General features: G+C 40.4%; 2 protein-coding genes across 3 annotated transcripts in view; one reads left to right on the top strand and one right to left on the bottom strand.

The window, feature by feature from the left end:
* Positions 1–14680, top strand: part of SERPINA10 (serpin family A member 10) — a 72249-nt gene extending 57569 nt beyond the window's left edge. The window contains exons 8-12 of the mRNA XM_056816072.1: positions 5849–6598; positions 8357–8630; positions 9453–9603; positions 11381–11607; positions 14543–14680. Coding sequence (XP_056672050.1) covers positions 5849–6598; positions 8357–8630; positions 9453–9603; positions 11381–11572 — 1367 coding nt within the window. The 3' untranslated portion in view covers positions 11573–11607; positions 14543–14680. The remainder of the gene's footprint in view (positions 1–5848; positions 6599–8356; positions 8631–9452; positions 9604–11380; positions 11608–14542) is intronic.
* Positions 14681–15787: 1107 nt separating this feature from the next.
* Positions 15788–20949, bottom strand: part of PPP4R4 (protein phosphatase 4 regulatory subunit 4) — a 130574-nt gene continuing 125412 nt past the window's right edge. For both annotated transcript variants that reach the window (XM_001365849.4, XM_056810515.1), the window contains one exon: positions 15788–17394. In XM_001365849.4, coding sequence (XP_001365886.1) covers positions 17370–17394 — 25 coding nt within the window. In that variant the 3' untranslated portion in view covers positions 15788–17369. The remainder of the gene's footprint in view (positions 17395–20949) is intronic.

Genomic DNA, 20949 nt, shown 5'->3' with positions numbered 1-20949 from the left:
TCTGGGAAGTTAATTAGTAACAACCCAATCAGATCCCCACACTTTGGAATAGCAAATATTTGTCGAAGATTTTCAGCCTCAAACCTTAACCTTTTAACTTTTGTTTTGAATGGAGGACCATCAGCAGGGTGACAGGACAGACACTGGGTCGGTAAGGTCTTGCTGTTTTAAGGGAGAATTTTAAAATGTCTGCATAGGAGAGAATGGGCTCGGGGAGAAAGTGTCTTGGCATATCTAGTTGGGGATAGCTATGGGAATTGCTCTCTGATCTCTTCTGGGAATCTGATTTTTAAAATGGTGTTGAGGAAAGATCTCCTTTGGGTCAGCTAGGAACCCTTCCCACCAGAGTTCCAAACCTCCAGATTTTTCTGAACTGGAGCATTTAAACAGGATTAGAGTATTGGAGAGGAGAGAAACAGAAAAGTCTTTTCCACAAACTCAAACCTTCTAGAGGAGTGTGGGCAGTGGATGAGCACAGGGGAAGGAAGGGGACCTTTAAGTTTTTGCAAGGACACCATCATCCATCAAACTGAAGACTATAGGATAGCTCTGTTTTGCTGGGGTTGGCTGGATCTCTGATTTCCTCAGTACAGGGAACTCTCGTGGAAAATTCTTCCTGTGGAGAACTTCTCTACCTCTTAGAGCTTTAGTAACTGAGTGAATCGCTTATGGTCACATGTCTACTATGTGCCAGTGGCAATGCTTGGAGCTCAGGTCTTCCTGACTTCAAAGCTGACGAGACAGACAGACAGAGGCAGAGACAGACAGAGACAATGACAGAGACAGAGGCAGAGAGACAGAGAGAATGAAGACACTTCAAGCACAAAAAGGCAAATTCACACAGAGTTTTAAACTAGGAAATACAGTGTCAGGATGAATCATTTCTGTCCTATAGGTATAAATAATTTCCTTCCTTCCTTCCTTCCTTCCTTCCTTCCTTCCTTCCTTCCTTCCTTCCTTCCTTCCTTCCTTCCTTCCTTCCTTCCTTCCTTCCTTCCTTCCTTCCTTCCTTCCTTCCTTCCTTCCTTCCTTCCTTCCTTCCTTCCTTCCTTCCTTCCTTCCTTCCTTCCTTCTTTCCTTCCTTCCTTCCTTCCTTCCTTCCTTCCTTCCTTCCTTCCTTCCTTCCTTCCTTCCTTCCTTCCTTCCTTCCTTCCTTCCTTCCTTCCTTCCTTCCTCCCTCCCTCCCTCCCTCCCTTCTTTGTTTCCTCCCTTCTCTCCCTCCCCCCTGTGATTTCACCTGTGATTTCATTTGACTATGAATAGTGAGCTCCTAGAGATCTGGGATTCTTTTTCCCTTTGTTCAATTCCTTAATACTTAGCACAGTGACTCACACATTGTGCCTAATTAATAAATGCTCCTTGCCTTAACTTAGTATAGGGAACTCCCAGGGAGTTCTGCCTTCTGCCAACATAGATCAGCAACTGCTCTGAAGTTTATGGTCTCAGAGAATTCCCTGGGCTCACTGAGGTGTTAAGTGACTTACCTAGGGTCACACAGCCACTCTGTCTGAGGGAGGGCTCAGGGCCAGGGCTTCTGACTCCAAAACTGCCTCACTATTCACTGTGCCAAGCTCTCTGGTAAATGATGTCTTCCAAATGATAATAAAGAGTGAATTTTGTGGGCTCATTAAGAATACTAAAGAAGTTATTTACTGAATAATTATAATAATTTGCATTAATCCAGTGTTTTTAGTTTTTCAAAGTGTTTTACATATATTATCTCATTTGACTATCCCCCAAACCCTTTAAAGTAGGTACTTCAGGTATTATTATTTCTAGTTTATATATGAGTAACAGAGTATTATAGTACTGTTTGGTATTGTGAAGAAGTAACTTACTAAATTTTGGGAATCAACCTGACTTAGTGAATAGAGGTCTGGTATTAGAGTCTATAAGACCTGAGTTCAAATTCTGCCTCTAACACATATTAGCTGTGGTATACCAGTGGAGAGGGCTAGATTTGGATAAGAGGACCTCAGTTTGGAAGGCAGGTAAGTAGCTCAGTGGATTGAGAGCCAGGCCTAGAGATGGGAGGTCCTGAGATCAAATCTAGCCTTGGATACTTTCTGGCTTTGTGACCGTGGGCAAATCACTTAACCCCAGTTGCTTTGCCATGACTGCTCTCTTACTTTGGAACCAATACAAAGTCTTGATTCTAAGACAGAAAGAGAAAATAGTGTCCCTTCCACATCACATAGGTTCAGGGCATCCCCATGATCTGGAAAATCCACATCAAACTCTTTGACCCTCTCTTTGTACCTGAGAAGAAGTATGAATTTCCCCCCCTCTTTTATGGGATATTTACAGGACCTTATTCTAAAATTTGGATTAAGTATATTAGTCATTAGATTAAGTATTAAAAATTGGATTAAGTAGATAGTCAGAGGCTATATAGTTTTAAACTTTTTCTGTGTCATGTGCTGGACATCATTTGCATCTACAGCTTCTGCAAAACTCCCCCCAAATTTCCATTTAATTTCTTATGCTGATCTGTGAGATGTCAAAAACGTGATGGGATGCCCGTATTGCCGAGAATGATAAGCTCCAGAGTCTGCGTAAGATACTGCAGATTGCAAATAATCATAGCACGTTAAGATTTGAAAAAAACTTTGACTACAAAATCTCATTGGAGGGAGGCGTTATGAACTCTTCCTTTTACCAATGGGGAAACAGACTGAGAAATGTTCAACTATGGGCTGAGAGAGGTTTAACTACATCCCAGTGTTAATAGGAAAAGGCAGATCTTAGAACTGAACCCAGGTGTCCTGACTCTCAATCCAGGGCTCTCCATCCTGGAGAGGTACCACTTGGAGCCGCCAGCATCCGGGAAAATCTAGGGTCTGGCAGGCTTATCGGATTGGCCAATCACCCAGCCAGGATCCAGAGGGGAAAAGGTGCATGTTTTGATGTGAAAGGACTCATCTTGAGTCAGGAGAAGCTCAAGCTGTTGCTCTGGGGAGGGCATGGCTAGAGGTGGGGGCCCTTTAAGATGAAGCAGGGAATTTCTAAATAGAGGGAAGGAAGGGCTCCAAAGGGTCAGGGAGGTAAGATTCTGATGCCCTCACAATTCGACCTTAATTAACTTCATAAACAAGTGAAGACCACAGCCTGTCCCGCTTGTCCTTAGGCTCACAGATCTAGGGTGGATTTTGAGCTTCAGGTTTGGCTACAACAGAGCCAAATTATAAAATTATATGATTATATATAATATATAAAATGATGTATATATACATACATAAGTATATATAAAAATATAATATACATCATGTCACATATATTATATAGTATATAACATAAAATGATATGTAATTATATATTAGAATATACATATAATATAAAATAGACTAAACAATATAATATATAATATAAATTATATTAAAATAGAATAATAGAATAGAATGTAAATATAATATAAAATTATGTAATACATATAATTGTAGAATATATCATTTTATACATAACAGATAAAATGCTATAATACAATTATATGACACATATATAAAAGTATATATAATATATAAAACTATATGTAACAAAATTATACAATACATATAATTATATATCAAAATTATATGCATAATATATAAAACAAAATTATATGCATTATATAATATATAATTATATATCTAATATTCAATATTATATAGAATAAATATAATCATACATAATACATAAAATTATACATAGTAAATATAATGATATATTAAAATTATATACATAATGTATAAACTGTTGTATAATATATTAAATTATTTACATATAAATATAAAATTATATAGAATTCCTGGGAGATTTTCTCAGGATTGGGAGCAGGGTCCAAGGGGTGAGGTTAAGAGGCCCATAGTAGAGTCCAAAGAGGGTTGTTGAGGCCAGGAACTTCTGTTTTTTCCAGTAGTGACAGCAATAAGTGGTGAACTCTTTGGATGAAGCTAGCTGGGTTTCTTGGAGTCTCTGGTTCATAGCTCCAGAATGTTAGAAGGTAAGAACTGGAAGGGAACTTAGAATATAGCTTATTAGAAAAGGCAATGTAGCCTGACAGCTAGTATTGGAATAGAATTCAGGGGGACTTGAGTGGGCCCAAATCCTGCCTCTTACACTTGCTATATATGTGACCACTAGCAAGTCATTTGATATTTCTAAGCCCCAGTTTCCCCAACTATAAAATGGAAGTGTTCATGCCTCACATCTCTTTCACAAGGTTGTCAGGCTCAAATTAGATGTGTTAAAAAGCTTTGCAAACCTTATAGAGCTCTGTATCTATATGACCTTTAGCAGTGTTGGTGAAGCTATGGCACATATGCCAGAGCATGCTGGAGGGAACTGTCCCCTTCCCCTCTCCACCATGCCTGATGATATGACCTGCCCCTCATCCCACAGCCCAATGTCAGTGCTTCTTCCCTCCCGTCTGGGCTAAGCGAGCAGCTCCCATATGGCTGAAGGTACAGTTTGGGCACTCATTATCTAAAGTTTCTAAAAGGTTTGCCATCACTGACATATAGCTATCATCTAAGCCAGCTATCATGAGAACATTATCATCAGAAGGGCCTCAGAGATTAGTGAGTCCAATTCTCTCATTTGCAGTTGGGGAAACAGACTTTGAGGAAGAAGTGAACCCCAAGCTAGGTGGCAAATTTGTGTCAGAACTGGTCCCTGACTCCAGATCTGCTGGGATTACACAAGGATGATTAGAGTTATGTAGAGTATATGGAACATCTATTTGGTGGTGGTGCTCATAAAGTGGTGTTTTTCTTTCTAGTGGAAGGAGGATATAGGATATTGCAAATCATGCAAGATAACTGGGTTTCAGAAACAGAGATTTTCATGTTTTATTGGGTTAGATCAATCCACCGATGAGCCAGTATGGAATAAATTTTGAAATTTACCAGCACACTTATAAAATCACAACTCTGTTTAACTAGTTTTTTTTTTTATTAACTGAGAATTGGTGAAAACCTTTCTAAAATAACTGAGCCTTTTCTTCCGTTAGTTAAACATAGCCTAGGAAATGGAGATTATGGGCAGCTAAGTGAATAATGGATTAGAATGATGGACCTGGAGTCAGAAGGAATTGATTTCAAACCTGGTCTCAGATACTTACTAGTTGTGTGACCCTGGGCAAGTCACTCAATCCTGTTTGCTTCAGTTTCCTCAATAAAATGAGTTAGAGAAAGGAATGGTAAACCACTCCAGGGTCTTTGCCAAGAAAACCAGAAAGAGGGTCACAGAGTCAGACACAACTGAAATGACTGAACAACAACAATAATATTCAACATAATAAAATCTTTCTTTAGTAACTGGTCTTGGGATTCTCATTATAAAAATTCTCATCTTACTGTAATGTAGATGAAACTAGTCTGAGTCCCCAACACGTTCTGGCAAACCTGGAATATTTTTAAAATTTATTTGTTAAAAACCCTTATTTTCTATCTTAGTATTAACTCTAAGACAGAAGGGCAAGGGCTAGGCAAATGGGGTTAAGTAACTTGCCCAGGGTCACATAGCTAAGAAGTATCTAAGACCAGATTTGAATCCAGAATCTCCCACCTCTAGGCATCTTAATCCACTGAGTTACCTAGCTACTCCTGGCCCCCAGTTACATTTTAAGTTGGTTCTCATGCACTCAGTAGTGTTGTGGCTGTCCTGTGTTGTTTTCCTTTGGGCTAAAAGATCTTTAAATTCCTTTTTCAGTTCTAAATCCCACGATCTTAAATAATTTCCCCCCACAGTCGAACAATACTCAGCCTCCTAAGCAGTTTATTCACCTTAGCACAGAGATAAAGAATATTTAAAACTAATGACTTAAAAAGATCTTTTTTTTTTCTTCTTTACCTAAATTTTGGTTGCTAAGATACACTTTTAGCCTCCAAAACTGACACCATGAAAGCAGCCTTCTGCCTTATCCTCTTCCTTGGGGAAGTCTGGATGGTATCAGGGATCGCCAGGGACTGGGAACCATGGAAGATGGCAACACACTCAGAGGTTTTGAAAAACTACACTTTCCTCAACCACAAGCAAATGGATGGAGTCAAACAACATCCCCAGAGGAAAGATGCTTCAGCATCGACTGAAGAGAAGCCCTGGCCAGCACTGGATAAGTGGAAACTCTCAGAAAACAATGCTAACTTTGGGTTCGACTTGTTCCGAAAAATAGCTATGAGGCATGATGGCAATATAGTTTTCTCTCCTTTCTGCCTTTCCTTTGCAATGGCGACTTTAATGTTGGCAGCCAGAGGGCAGACCAGATCCCAGATCATGGAGGGCCTCAATTTGCAGGCCCTAAACAGTACACAGACAAGTTTCTTGCCTTTTCTCTTTAAGCAGCTCAAGGACAGCATCTCCCAAAACCAGGAGCTGGCTTTCTCACAAGGGAGTTTTGCTTTTATCCACAAGGATTTTGATGTCAAAGAGACTTTCTTCAATTTGTCAAAGCAGAATTTTGACATGGAGTACATACCTGTGAATTTCCGCAATACTACGCAGGCCAAAAGTTACATGAATTATTATGTGAACAAGGAGACCAAGGGGAAAATTCCCAAACTCTTTGATGAGCTTGATGCTGAGGCTAAATTGATTTTTGTGGATTATATCCTATTTGGTGGTATGCGTTTTTACTTAATAATGGCATGTTCTCCCTAAGAAATATACTCTTCTTGTCTTCTTTTCCTCCTTTTCATCATATTTGGTCAGCTCTAAATTGTGTACCACAATGAAGGCTGGATATAGATTTAGCAGCCAATCCTGTCTCACCGAATTTAAAAGGAAAGGCAAAGGCAGGCATTGAGAAAAGGCACTCCAAAACAGTGCTCGAGCATTAGCACTAGTTGATCACAATTAGCCAGGTCACAGAACCAGAAGAAGATTATGTTCTTTGCATATTATATAGTAATGCCTTTTGATGAGATTAATTCTTAGTTTTGCAGGTGTTTGTCAGTGAAGAAACCCTTTGCCCCAGAACCAGTATGACCATCCTTTGGAGAAGAGGGCTAAATGAGTGAAAAATATTAACCCTCCTAGGAAGCCCAAGTAGGAATTAAATCCCTGGGAAAAGGGAGGGTATGGATGAAATGAAATACCCAGGGATTTCTTAAGAGGCCTGATTTTTGCCAATAATTCACGTGTCAGTTCAATTTTGCAAGACCTTATTAAATATCTGCTATGTTTAGAGCATTGAGTTGCTAGGAAATGAATGTCTAGAGTACCCTGCAGTCTGCAAAGTATTTTCCTTACCTACATTTGTAGTAATGAAAATAATTTCTGATTTACAGAAGAAACTGATGGTCTTACAGATGGCAAATAGACTTGGAACCATGTCCGACTCCAGAGCCAACACTCTTTCCAGGATGTCATGACTGTTCTTTGTCTCCCCTCCTAAAGTCTTTCAATATTTTTGTCTCTTAAAAGACAGAAAACGTTCTCCATACTCCTCTGGTAGAGGCTGAGGGGTGGTCTCTAAAGACAGAGAGGGAAGAATCAAAGACCCTAAATACTAACTAGCCTTCTCTAATGGAACCTTCAATAATGGATATTTAACTACGAGAGGATGTGACTCTAGAGTGTACAGCTGAAATATGAATGAGCAATAGGAAGACAGCAACAGCTGCCCTTTACAAAAGCTCTGGTAGCTAGCCCTTTTTTTTCCTGGAGTTGCATAAAATAGTCACTCCCATTTCTCTTGCATTTTACCCCACAAACTCTTCTCACAACCACCCTGTGAGGCAGGTAGCACACTATTATTCTTTTCTTTGACAAATGGAGAGTAGATGGAGGTGAAGTTCTTGTCTGCAATCCTCTAGCTAATGTGGGAAGAGTTGGGGATCAGGTCCTAGGTCTTCTACGGTCATGCTTTTACCTAATAGCTCTCTAGACAGCTCTTGGTGGGGGCCTTTGATAAAACCTGTAAAGCTTTTCACCTAAAAAGAAGAAAGCAAAGTCTGCCTCCGGATTTTTTATTTGCTTGGTTTGATAGAGGCAGTTGTGTACGTAGTACAGTAGATAAAGCTGGGCCTCGAGTCTGGTCCCCAGACACTTACTGGCTCACACCCCTGGCCTAACTCTGTCTGCCTCAGTTGTAAAAATGGGGACAAAAAGCATCTAACTGCCGGGGCGTTGTGAGGTTCCCATCTTTGCACAGAGCCTGGCACACGGTGGGTGTTTCCTGATTGCTTTCTTCCTCATCTGGAGAGGCTCTCTCATTCTGCCGTGGAAGTGGGTCTTCTGGGGAATGAGAATATCTTCCTTATGTTGATGATAAAGTTCTAGGGACCCTCCCTTTCGGCCATTTCCTTGGGACAAATACTTGGCTTTGGCAGTCCTTTTTCTCAAGCCGCCATTTTTCTTGCTTTCTTTACCTTCTTAGGCAAATGGCTATCTGCATTTGATCCGGCTCTCACTGAGGTTGAAACCTTCCACCTGGATAAGTACAGAACTACGAAGGTGCCTCTGATGTACAGGTCTGGCAAGTTTGCTGCCACCTGGGACAGGAACTTTCGTTGCCAGGTGCTCAAACTACCTTACCAGGGAAATGCCAGCATGCTAGTGGTCCTCGCCGATAAAACGAGGGATCATCTTGCCATCGAAGACTACTTAACGGCAGAGCTGGTGGACAAATGGATCAGAAACATGAAAACCAGGTACTACTCGTTATGACAGAAAAAGAAGTGCCAGCTAGGTTCAAAGCCAGGCTGTATGCCCCGCGTGAGACGCAAAGGTTAGACGAGGCAGAGTCCTCACCTGCCAGACTTTACAGTCTCATAACGTTTGATGTCAGTGACCGGGGGGGGGGGCAACGACAATAAGATGCAAGACAAAGTGGTATGTGAAGTCTGGGGGGGGGGGGGGGAAGCTACCCGGAGGAGGAATCGGGAAGGCTTCTCGGAGGGGGCGGCATTTGAGTTCAATCACCTTTAAAGGGCACAAATTAAGCCCATGGAGGGGAGGAAGTAAAGAATTCCCATCCCTGGGGACCACTAGAACAAAGGCATGGCGAGGTGAGGAGGAGATGAAGGCTTCCTTACCCTCTGAATCTGATTTGGTACGGAAGTGCTTCCGGAAGGGGGTCTCCCTTTCCGTCTACGTCCTCGGAAATGGCACCTCTTCCCCCTCCTTTATTGTCCCGTAAATGCCTGTTCTAAGCATGTCCCAGCTTTTGAGTAAGAAAGTCAAAGGATACAACTGGTTTGACCCAAACCATTACCACGATGGTACAGCAAGAAATAACGCCGGTCAGAGCCGGAAGGAAGCTTGGAGAGGGAGAACTAGTTTGCCCTCCGTCCGCGGGCTGAGGCTGGTCAGGAGGCCAGGGCGCCCCCCAGTGGCATCTCCCTGGAATCACAGCCTGCTCCTTAGGGAGAGGGATGGGGAATGGAGGGGGCAGGGCTCAGGACGGAATGCTGTAGCTGTCAAAGCGGATGCCTGCTATCTATTTTTCATGATTATGTATATTTGTGCCATAGAAAAATGGACATTTTCTTTCCAAAGTTCAAGCTAGAGCAGAAGTATGAGCTACGGGAACTGCTTAAGCAGATGGGAATGAGAACGATATTCTCAGCCAGGGCCGATCTGAGTGAACTCTCAAGTCCCGCGAGGAATCTGAAAGTATCTACGGTAAGTTGGGGGTGTTCAGAGGCACAGATGTCACGCTGCCAACTTCGCCAGTATCTGCTCAAAAAAAAAATCCAGTGGCTGATGAGAACGCGGTAGCCCACAGAGAAGGGAGCCCGAGTCCACGGAGCCTCAGCATCAGAGGAGTTTGTGTTACGAGGCTTGGAAAGCACCATTAAAAAAAGTTTTTCCTTCCTTTCCCTCCGATTGCAGAGTGTTAGTTAGAAGCCCCATGAGAATCATCGAGTTTAACTCCCGCCTAAAGCAGGGGTCTTGATCGTCCGTTGTGGGCATTCGACCTCTTTCAGGACCTCAAGTGTGGCGGAAAACTCGCTACTCAGAGAGGCATCTAGGAAGCTCTCCCGCCTACGGAATGGAAATTTGCCTCTTTAACGCCATGGTCCCAGGCAAATTCCTTTTTGACTTGTCGCCCTCCTAACTACCACCAAAAAAGGGAGTCCCTCAAGTGGAATTGTTTCATGTAGGTATTAAAGAATTGGGAAAAACCTGTCTTAGTCCTGCATATTGCCTCGGGAAATTCCATGCTGCATCCGAAGGGGAAGTGTGGCCATCTGGCCCTTAGGCCCGTTTCCCGCAATTGTGTGTGCATGTGTGTGCTTCAGTGCATCGGGAGGCTCCAGCTCCCCTTATTGGACGGCAGATTGGCCAAGATGTGCATCTAAACACACATGTAGGAATGTATGCTTGGATCAAGAAGGCACCAGAACAGCGCTGGCCTATATTTGCCCTAGGACTGAATTAATATTAAAGTTATTTTCAATTTATTTATAAACTTGTAAATCAATTGCTTTTGGGGCATAAATTCCTCTTGGAGGCAGGGCTAACCTCCGGTTGTCCATAGACAGAAGTTTCAAATCAGTATAGGAAAGGACTACCCTGTGGGTAGAGTTCTCCATCCCCGGAGGGCTTCAGGAAGTGACTAGGGAAACTGCCTTTCTGAGATGCTATGGAGGGATTTCTAGTTCACACCCCTGTGAAAGTCCTTTCAATCTCCTAAACTCCTTTAAGATGTGTTCACTTCAAAGGAGACACGAGGCCATTCAGACCCCCTGTTCCATAGGGTTCTTAGGAACTCAGCGGCTCATTCAAAGCAGGAGTCAGCTGGGACCTCCCATGTATTCTCTCCACTGGGATTGGATCTAGGCCCCAGAGAAAATCTTCTTTTGGGCTTCCTTCTTGGTCTTGACCTAAATTCCTAGTAGGGTTGAAGAAACCCCAGAGCAATCCAGACTTCAGGTATGCAGCAGAAAGTTCCTCTGGCTTCATTTGGATGATGGCCCCGAGCTCAGAGGGATATTCAGGTTCCACTGGTGACAAGATGATGTGGCTGCTTTTGTGGTGAAAAAATTCAAAGGAAGCCAGCCAACCTTTGATGCCTTCTCTGATGGGGAGGGAAGGAGTTATCTGGGTCTTTTTTTTTAAACCCTTACTTTCCACTTAGAATCAATACTCTGTATTGATTCAAGGCAGAAGAGTGGTAAGGGCTAGGCAATGGGGGTCAAGTGACTTGCCCAGGGTCACACAGCTAGAATGTGTCTGATTTGAACCCAGGACCTCCCATCTGTCGGCCTGGCTCTCCATCTACTGAGCCACCCAGCTGCCCCCATCTGGGTCTTTTAATATAACAAACAATAATTTTATATTAAAAAAGGGCAGCCAGCAAAAGAATTCAAGGGAGAAAAACCTTTCCTTCAGGGGCAACTTTCTTCTGTATGTTTGGTTCATTCCTCTCTGCATATTATTTCATTTCCAATGGTAGATTTTGCAAAAAGCAGTCATTGAAGTCAATGAGAGAGGAACCGATGCAGCAGCTGGAACAATGGCAGAAATTATTGCCTATTCGATGCCTCCAGTCATCAAAGTAGATCATCCGTTCCACTTCATGATTTATGAAGAAACAACCAAGAGTCTGCTATTCCTCGGCAGGGTGGCCAACCCGTCTCTTCTGTAATTGATGACACACACCACCGTCTTATGCCACCAAAGGTACACAATGGCCTGATGAGATGGGGAGGGAAGACGGCCACCTTCATCCTGTGTTGGCCTTGGTCGGGCTTCTAGATTCATGTGAACATCTGTGGCAGGTAGAGGTGATTTTATTAAAGGAAAAGTCTCCGTGCCTTCTGCTTCACCTTTTAATCGAGTTTTTGGCCAGGAAGTCATGGTAGGGCCTTGGGCTTTTTCAGAGGAGTCTTATTCCGTTGCCTACCCTGCAGAGCTTAACATTTGAGCACGGCCTGAGAGAGAGGACTCAAGTTTCTCCTTAAAATTAACTTCAATTTTCTTCTAGTGCAAAATAAAACGTTTTCTCAAAAACCACTGGAGTTACTTACAGGTGGCTAAAATTAGAAAAAAAAAAGATGGTTACATTCTCATCAGCACTGCTTCTGCCTCGGGGATCTCAACCTAGTTGGGATACTTTTCAAGTGAATCTGAAAGGGGGGGCAAAATCACAGAATATTATAGCTTGATGAGTCTTTACAGATTACCTCGTTCAACCCTATCATCTTAGGTTATGAAACTACAGTGAAATGACTTGCCCACAGTCACATAGCTAGTTGGTGATAGAACCAGTACTACAGGTCAGCCACCTGTCTTCCTGCCCAGGTCTCTCTCCATTACACCAAGCTATGGGAATTATAGTCTCTCTAATAAAGCCTTCCAACGGGCTTTACAAAAAAAAAAAATATATATATATATATATATATATATATATGTCAAGCAGTGTTCTGCTTCTCCTAATTACATATAAAAGTCAACAAAGAAGGAATAGATGATAAAAATATAGTCTTATTCTTTCAGAAAAATGCTGAGTAGCTTATTAAAGGAATTCATTTCCATGTTCTTTTGATAATGTTTGATTATGCATTATAAATGTATTCATCCATTTTTGTTTCATTTCTCTTATTTAAAAACTGACTGAAAATGAATTGCTTTTTTGTTCAGTGATTTAAACTGGGAGTTAAATGACAAGATGTTCTTTGTATTCCAATAATGTAAATTGCTAATATTCACACATAAGACATTACATGGTAAGGGTACTACAATGATGTTTGTTGAATTGAAATGAACTTATACCTCCATAGATAATGTTGTCTCTAACAAACTGGCACTGGTTTTGGTGAGAGGTTTGCTTGTGACCCACTTTGTTGAATTTATTTTCAAGGAAACAGTAAAGCAAAGAGTAGGAGGATTAGGTTCAAATATAAGTAAACCCTTTTATTCTATTTTAATTTAGTTAAGGAAAACATTAGAGTCATAGAGCTTCAAGTTGGAAGGGACCTTAAATAGTATCTGCTCTGATTTCCTTATTTTAGAGAGAAGGAAGATTCAAAGAGGTAAAAATTACTTACTCAAGGTCACACTTGTGGTAAGTAGCAAAAGACATTATAGTTGAATGCTCACCATCCCTTCAGACAGATATTTTTTAAACCCTTCCCTTCCATCTTAGAATCAATACTGTGTATTGGTTCCAAGGAAGAAGAGTGGTAAGGGCTAGATGAATGGGGTTAAGTGACTTGACCAGGGTCACATGGCTGGGAAGTATCTGAGGCCAAATTTGAACCCAGGATTTCCTATTTCTAGGCCTGGCTCTGAATCCACTGAGACACCCAGCTGCCTCCCCTCATCCCCCCGACCCCTTCCAGAAAATTTGTGCCAAAAAACAGTAATAAAAAATGTTCTGGATACCCTCCACTAGAATTTCAGTTATAAACTATATTCATGAAAGACTCCAATTTGAATGTGTCAGTAAGTCCAGGTGATCAGGTAAGCCAAAGATGTCAAAATGTGTCTGCAGGCCAGGGTAGCTCAGACCGGATTAAAATAGAATTGGGAAATGTTTTAACAAAACTGAAAAAAGAAACACAACATAGATGACGTTCATTTGTGATTCTTATAAAATCAGTATGTCACCTGCAGGGTCCCATTTCTATTTGAGTCTGAAACCATTGATGTAAGCTACATTCTGCCTCTACCTGCCAAACAGTGAATCTTCAGAATGCTTTTCTGGTGAGAAAATTGAACACAGACAGAATACATTTAAGACTAAATTCCAGGAAACTCAGAGTGGCTCTAATATGGAAGTGTTGAGTAGTGGACATGACCCAAATGTCCTTGAGTCGGCTATCTGGCTCCCAATTTGCACGTTGGTTTACTCTCAGCTGCGTTATCCCCACTCCTAGGCAAGCACCTCCGGCTAAGTGCTCTCCCTCCCACACCTCCCGCCTCAGGCTCCCAGAGGACTCTAGCAAGCATCACCAGGCACCCACCCTTCCCTAAACTATCAGCAATGCAAGGCTCCATGATAACCCCACGGGACTTAGGATGAAAAATGCCATCCACAGCCAACAAAGGAACTACTGGAGTCTGATGGTCCATCAAAGCAAGCCATTTTTCACTTTATTTCCTTCCTGAGTTTTTTCTAGAATCTGTGCTAAGTGTCTTCCCTCATGGCATGAGGAATATGGAACTATGTAGAGCTTAGATCAGACTATTTACTGCCTTGAGGTGGGGAGTGGGGGGGGGGGGGAGGAGGAAAAGGAAGGCAGGGAAAGCATCCAAATCTCAAAATATCAGATAATAATTGTTAAAAATGATTTAGGGCTGCAAGGTAGCTCAAGGGATAGATAGTCAGGCCTGGAGATGGGAGATCCTGGGTTCAAATTTGGCTTCAGATACTTCCTAGCTCTGTGACCCTGGGCAAGTCACTTGATCCCAAGCCTTACTACTCTCCTGCCTTAGAATGGATATGGATACTTTATATAAATTCTAAGACAAGAGTTTTTTATTTAAATATTTCTACATGTAATTGAAAAGTATTTTAAAATAAACATCCATCCTTCCACAGATTTATAGTGTTGCCATGTGTGTGGCATTACTTCAAATGATAAAATTGTTTTTTTACATCTTTCTTTTACAGAGGTAAAGCCTGAAAAAGGAAGAGGATACCACCAAACAGAAATGTTTGAAATAGTGGAAACCATATGTGGTCAGACTCAATGTGGGTAGAATTCTCCCAAAGACAGCAACAATATAGTAATTCACACACACACAGAGTATATATTTAACACATATTTAAGGCTGGAATTGGCCCTATTCTCTGTCACTGGAGTTTGACCATACATACTTGAAGCATTCTTCCCTGGGGAACCTTCATCTATGTTTCAGAGGCTTCACTCGATCTCTCAGTTTTCACAACACTCTTCCTGAAAAATGGGCATTGATCACTTTGCTTGCAATTTCAAGATTGAGCGGCACCAAACCTGGGGAAAGGTTTAGTAGGGTTTATGTTCAAAACACTCAGTTCCGCTCTCTAGTGCCAAGTTCCCACACGCTGCTTTGTACACTGAAAGTGTTTAAAATATGTTTGTGAAGTGAATTGAGTTGTGTTTGAAAACTAGGCAAGAAATATGCCACATCTGAATTAGGCACAGGCTGTTGACATGATATTATAATTTTTACTCCCAGTGTGAACCAAAAAGTGAAGGGTTCCAGATGTAAATGAATCATGAAGATATTAAAGATGTATTCAAAAGCAGACTCTTAATGAACAAAATGCTCATGGACCACTTATGGATATATTTCTAATATTTCACATGATTGATTTCTGAATCCTTAAACTGAATTGGGGCTCCAATTTTGTGGAACTCTCCCATTGTCTCCAGTCTGGAAGACTAGTAAGCAATTTGCACAGCTTCTTGGTAATGTCAAAGACACACACTCAGCATCTGAATGACGAGGTGCCAGTGCTCTGGAGGAAGAAGGACTTTCAAATGAGCTTCTGGTCTGGGCACTGGCTATACCATTGTGTTGGTATCCGTTGCTTTATCTTGTTGATTGCCAATATGATGCCAATATTTCTATCATACCACCTATTTGATTGACAATCCCGCAGCCCCCATTTCTTGAACCTCAATAAAAATCAGTTCAACTGTTTGACTCTCACCATCTGAGGAGGGGCTGGCAGGCTGAACGTTATGCTGAAGATTCCTGTGTCTCTGTCCATTTTCTCTATGTCCTTCCTGCCTTAATCTTTAACCCTTCCACCCATATTCCCTCAGTTCTTGGCTTCCCTTTCAGGTGCTCAAACCCACGCAAGAAGATCTTGTAGCAGCGGGCGGCTACAAAAAGACTGCTTATAGAATAAGGAGTTCAAACCAAGAAGTCAAAGAATGCACCGAACTTCTTTATTTTACTGTTCTTGTTGACCAAATTCAGGCTATCTAAAGATCAAGGTATCAGAGCAAGTGCGGATCTTGGATCTTGGATAGGCTTTTGAATACTCTATTCTAGAGAACAGTGTGTTAGAATCTATATTATGGATGTTAAGAGACATAGATAAACAAATCTACAAGGACGCCCCCCCCACCCCAATTTGTAAAGTCAGAACTTTCTATCTCCTCCTCCACCAGACCTTTACTACTGAAATCATTATACAATTGGCTGATTGCTCAATTTTATTTCAGCCGCAAACCTAGGGGCATTTAGGATCACTGAAATGGCCAAAAAGCAGATATCTGGAGGAAAAAGAAGAATAAGACTTGGATAATCTTCAAGCTGGATAATCTTGACTACAGTATTCCTTCCCTTATTTGTTATTAAATAAACTACTATTTCTTACCTTCTAATTATAAAGTAAACATTGCAGAAAATGATTTAAAACTTTCTTCACAAATATACAGGTATTGCATTAGCCTATGTTTTATTTTTAACAAATTCATAATTCATTATTTCACATTATAAAAAGTAACCACACGCACATATGCATTCACAAATTTAGTTCATCTTTATCATACATCAATATATTTAAAAAACAAATATTATCTGATAGCAATATAGTTATATGCTGATTGCATTTTGAAATAGAGAAGCTGACAATAGCTTCATACAATATATCTCAAGTATTGGCATTTTAAAATAGACCTATATATGCTCTGCAGGCAAATTTTAATGGGAATATTAGCATTAGTACAAATAAATGCTGTTGACATAGCTAAAGCATGATAGCTTGGAATAACAGCTAATTAAAAACTAGATTCATCATTTTAAAATCAAGTAAAGAGCAAAAATACAATCTAAAATTTAAACAAAGTATTTATAAAAGAAATTGTCCCATAAAATAAAGAAAATCATTAACCAATTATTTGGAGTTATTTGCTCCCCAAAATGACTGGAAACCTTTAAGAACTTTCATTGCCAAGTTTGAATTTGGGGGTGTCCAGGTACAAATTTATGTCAGCACAATCTTAGGACTGTCCAAATTGGAGGAAATGGTACATTCGTCAATATTTTTTTTTTCCAAATGAATTTGGAGATTCTTTATGAATGTACTGTTAATTTTCCAAATGGATAATAGAGCCAGGACAATTTCAGGTGATCGTGACTTCCAAAGCAATTTGCTAAAATGCTATAACGGTAACTGAGAACAATAATAGATGACATTGGTATCCTGCACTACAAAGGCATAATTGTCTCTCTTGAGGCAGTAGTTAAAAGCACATACCTAAAGTTGCATTTCAACATTTCACTGTAACATTGGAATTCTGCAACCAATACATTATTTATAGAAATATATACTATACAACCCAGGGAATCTAACTTCAAATATGGAAGGGCTTTAACGACATCAGATGCAATGAAGTCTCTCCATTTCATTCATAAAAAGCCCCAGGTGTCACTCTGCTTCTGCTGAGCAATCCCTTTACCTCCAGCTGTCTTTGGTTTTCTTCCTTAATCTACCAGGTGATCTAAGGATTTGATTTTCTAGATTTTCTTTGGGAAGAAAAAAGAAAAATAAATTAAAAGGACAAGAAGATGAAGAAAAAGGAAAGAAAAAAAGAGGAAGGACCCACAGAAAAGGAAACATGCAAATTCTTACTGTTTTACATGAAAACAATTTATTCAGTAGTACATTTGGAAATTAAATTAGGCAACATCATTGTAACCCACTAGTAGCACCACCCTGACATGTGACCGACTGGTTTTGAAGAAATTAATAACAACAACAATAATAATTACATCCTCAAAAATACTTGGTATAGGAGGAATTATTTAATTAGCATACTTGCTCAATAAAGTGGAATGAAATTCAGTGTATAAAAATTAACTTTTCATATTTTTAAACCTATTCTATAAGGCTAAGTATCACTTATAGAGAGAAAGGGAAATTGCCATATGCCTTAAAATCCTGTTCATCCTTCCATTATTAGGCTTAAAAGAGAAAGTTCTGAAAAATGAAAACAAGTATTCAATACTGAAAATACTATGACAGACAACCACAAATTTCAAATACATCAGCTGGATTACATCAGGAAGCATGAGATTAATTGTGAACTTTTTATGGCACAATGAAAATTTTGGTACCACTAAAAATTTTTTGGAGTCAATCTGTTGCATCCAGGTAATAGTTCATGTCAGTACAATCTTAGAATTATTCAACCTGCAGGAAATTATACATTTTTCAGTATTTCTTTTCCCAATGCCTCAAGATAAGGTTACGTCTCAGTGGATCAGTGATCAGATAGGGTTGAATTTCAGAATATGCTTTAGAGAAATAGACCAATGAAGGGATTTAACCTATCATTCCATTTACAGAGCTAGAAAGGACCTTAAAGGTCATTTAGTCCAACCAGACTTGAATTATAAATCTGTTTTCTAATAACCCTAACACAGATATAAGCTTTGCTTCAATACATTTAGTGAGAGGGAATCTACTACCTTCTAGAACAGTACCTTTCACTGTCGAATTGTTCTAGTTTTTTAGAAATTCTTCTTTATATTAAACTGAAATATTCTCCTTGTGACTTTCATTTCTTGGCCTTAGTTTTCCCTTTAGGGGTCAAAAAGATTAAGTCTAAATAATTCATCAACACGACAGCTGTCCAGAAATGTTACACAGTAGGGCAGCTAGATGGTTCACTAGAAAGCCAGGCTTGGAGAGATCCTGAGTTCAAATGTGACCTCAGACACTTCCTAGCTGTGTGACCTTGGGTGAATCACTTAACCCCCATCACCTAACCCTTACCACTCTTCTGCCTCGGAACCAAAACATAGTATGGATTCTCAGATAAAAGGCAAAGATTAAAAAAGAAAAAGAAATGTTAGCACAGGAACTTTGCCTTTACTACTCCTCTTCCTCAGTTTCTAAAATCAATCACCATGGGATTATAGAGTTTTGAATCTCCTCAATTTTTTTATCACCCTCTTGGACAAGCTTAGTCAGTGTCTCTCAAAAAATGTGGTGGCCAGATTTGGAAATAATAATTTATATGCAGTCTGACTAGGTAAGGGGTACAGTGGGACTCTTATTTTATAAGAATGCACCTGTGACAGGCACACATTTATGAGGAAGATTAAACTGGAATTGTGCAATTTTTCCAAGGTATCTGAGTACACCTCCCTAGGAATATGTTGTTCCTACTTCTGCTGAGCAGTCAGCATAAAGAACACAAAGTTTCTTTCAGTTCATTCAGAAAGAAAATTCTGAAATTATTCTATGGAATGATGTTGAGTTTTTTTTTCCCACCCCCCCCCCCCCCCGCCCCGCACCATTCCTTAAAGAGATAGCAGTCATGCTCTTTGTGGTGACCAAAAACTGGAAAACGAGGGGATGCCCATCAATTGGGGAATGGCTGAACAAACTGTGGTATATGTTGGTGATGGAGTACTATTGTGCTAAAAGGAATAATAAAGTGGAGAAGTTCCATGGAGACTGGAACAACCTCCAGGAAGTGATGCAGAGCGAGAGGAGCAGAACCAGGAGAACATTGTATACAGAGACTAATACACTGTGGTATAATCGAACGTAATGGACTTCTCTACTAGCAGCAATGCAGTGATCCAGGACAATTCTGAGGGACTTATGAGAAAGAACACTCTCCACATTCAGAGAAAGAATCGTGGGCGCAGAAACGCAGAAGAAAAACTAGGATTGATCATGTGGTTCGATGGGGATATGACTGGGGTTCTGGCATTAAAAGATTAATCTATTGCAAATATGAATAATATGTAAATAGGTTTTGAACAATGATACATGTATAGCCCAGTGGAGTTGCTTGCAAGCTCCAGGAGGGGGGAGGGAAGAGGAGAGGAAAATCATGAATCATGGAACCATGGAAAATATTCTAAGTAAATACATTTTTAATAATAAAATTTAAAAAAGAAGTAGCATAGCATGGTGTAATAAAAACTAGACTGAGAGTGAAAAGAAGTTTTAATCCTATCTCCGAATTAGTTGTGTGGCCTTGAACAACCCCCTTTACTTCCTCCTCCCACTTTCTACCTCCAATTCACAGTTTTCTCATTTATAGAATAATGTGGCACACATGCAGAGTCAGCACTGGGGGAGCTGCTTCCCTCCTTTCCCAGCTCCCTAGGACATTTTTGCATGCTCCACCTCTCTGTCCTGACACCCAAAGCAAGCACTTTCTCCCTCAACTCTCTCCCCTAATCCAGGGGCTCACAGACAGGTTGAATTTGCCTTCTGGACACTCGAACTGGGAAAAAGGTTCACCAAGGAGGGACTCGAGCATCTTTTAGGTCTCCCCAACTCTAAGGATTCTGTGAATCTATGCTTTGATATGCTTTTTGAGCAGGAGAGAAAGCAGCCTGCTGATGTAAAAAAAATCTCTAAAAATAAACAGAGAAAGGCACACTGAAAAGAGCAAACAACTATTTTCTTAGTGGTTTCAGCTGCCTCCTCTCCCTTTTTACTTGGGATTTAAAGTTCCAAACCCTTTGAGAGAGGGAGAAAGGATGAATTACATTTGGTACAGTGGGGTACCCTTATCTGGGGTTCACTTTCCAAAGCTTGCTATCCTCTTTCAACCTCCACTGTAGCAGTCTCTTTTGTGAGTGCACGCGCGCGCATGTGTGTGTGTGTGTGTGTGTGTGTGTGTGTGTGTGTGTAGCTTTGAGAGGGCATTTATTTATATATAGGGGGGTCAGGGATTTGGGATCCCAAGGGATTCTTTAGTCCTAATTTGTCCAGGCTTCATATGAATGTGAAGGAATTCTTTAAAAAAAAATTATGAAAGGACTATAAATTCTATTAAATTCAACTTTGATCATTTCTCTGTCAAGAGAATATTACAATTTGAAGGGATTTTGGAGAACATCTAACATACTTTCATTTATACAAAGGAGAATACTGAGGTCAGGGAAGGAAAGTGATTGAAACTTTCAACCTAATTATTATTAATTAGGTACATTGTATTTCTTTGATTCTTATAGGTTCTAACTCTCTATTTGGGTTGAACAGACATGATCAGGCCTAGAACAGATAGCCTAATCAGTTCATGACTCTTTCCATTATCCCATAGTATCACC

The sequence above is a fragment of the Monodelphis domestica genome, chromosome 1 (genome assembly GCF_027887165.1).
Source record: "Monodelphis domestica isolate mMonDom1 chromosome 1, mMonDom1.pri, whole genome shotgun sequence".
Lineage (NCBI taxonomy): Eukaryota > Metazoa > Chordata > Mammalia > Didelphimorphia > Didelphidae > Monodelphis > Monodelphis domestica.
This window is presented reverse-complemented; position numbering and strand designations above follow the sequence as displayed.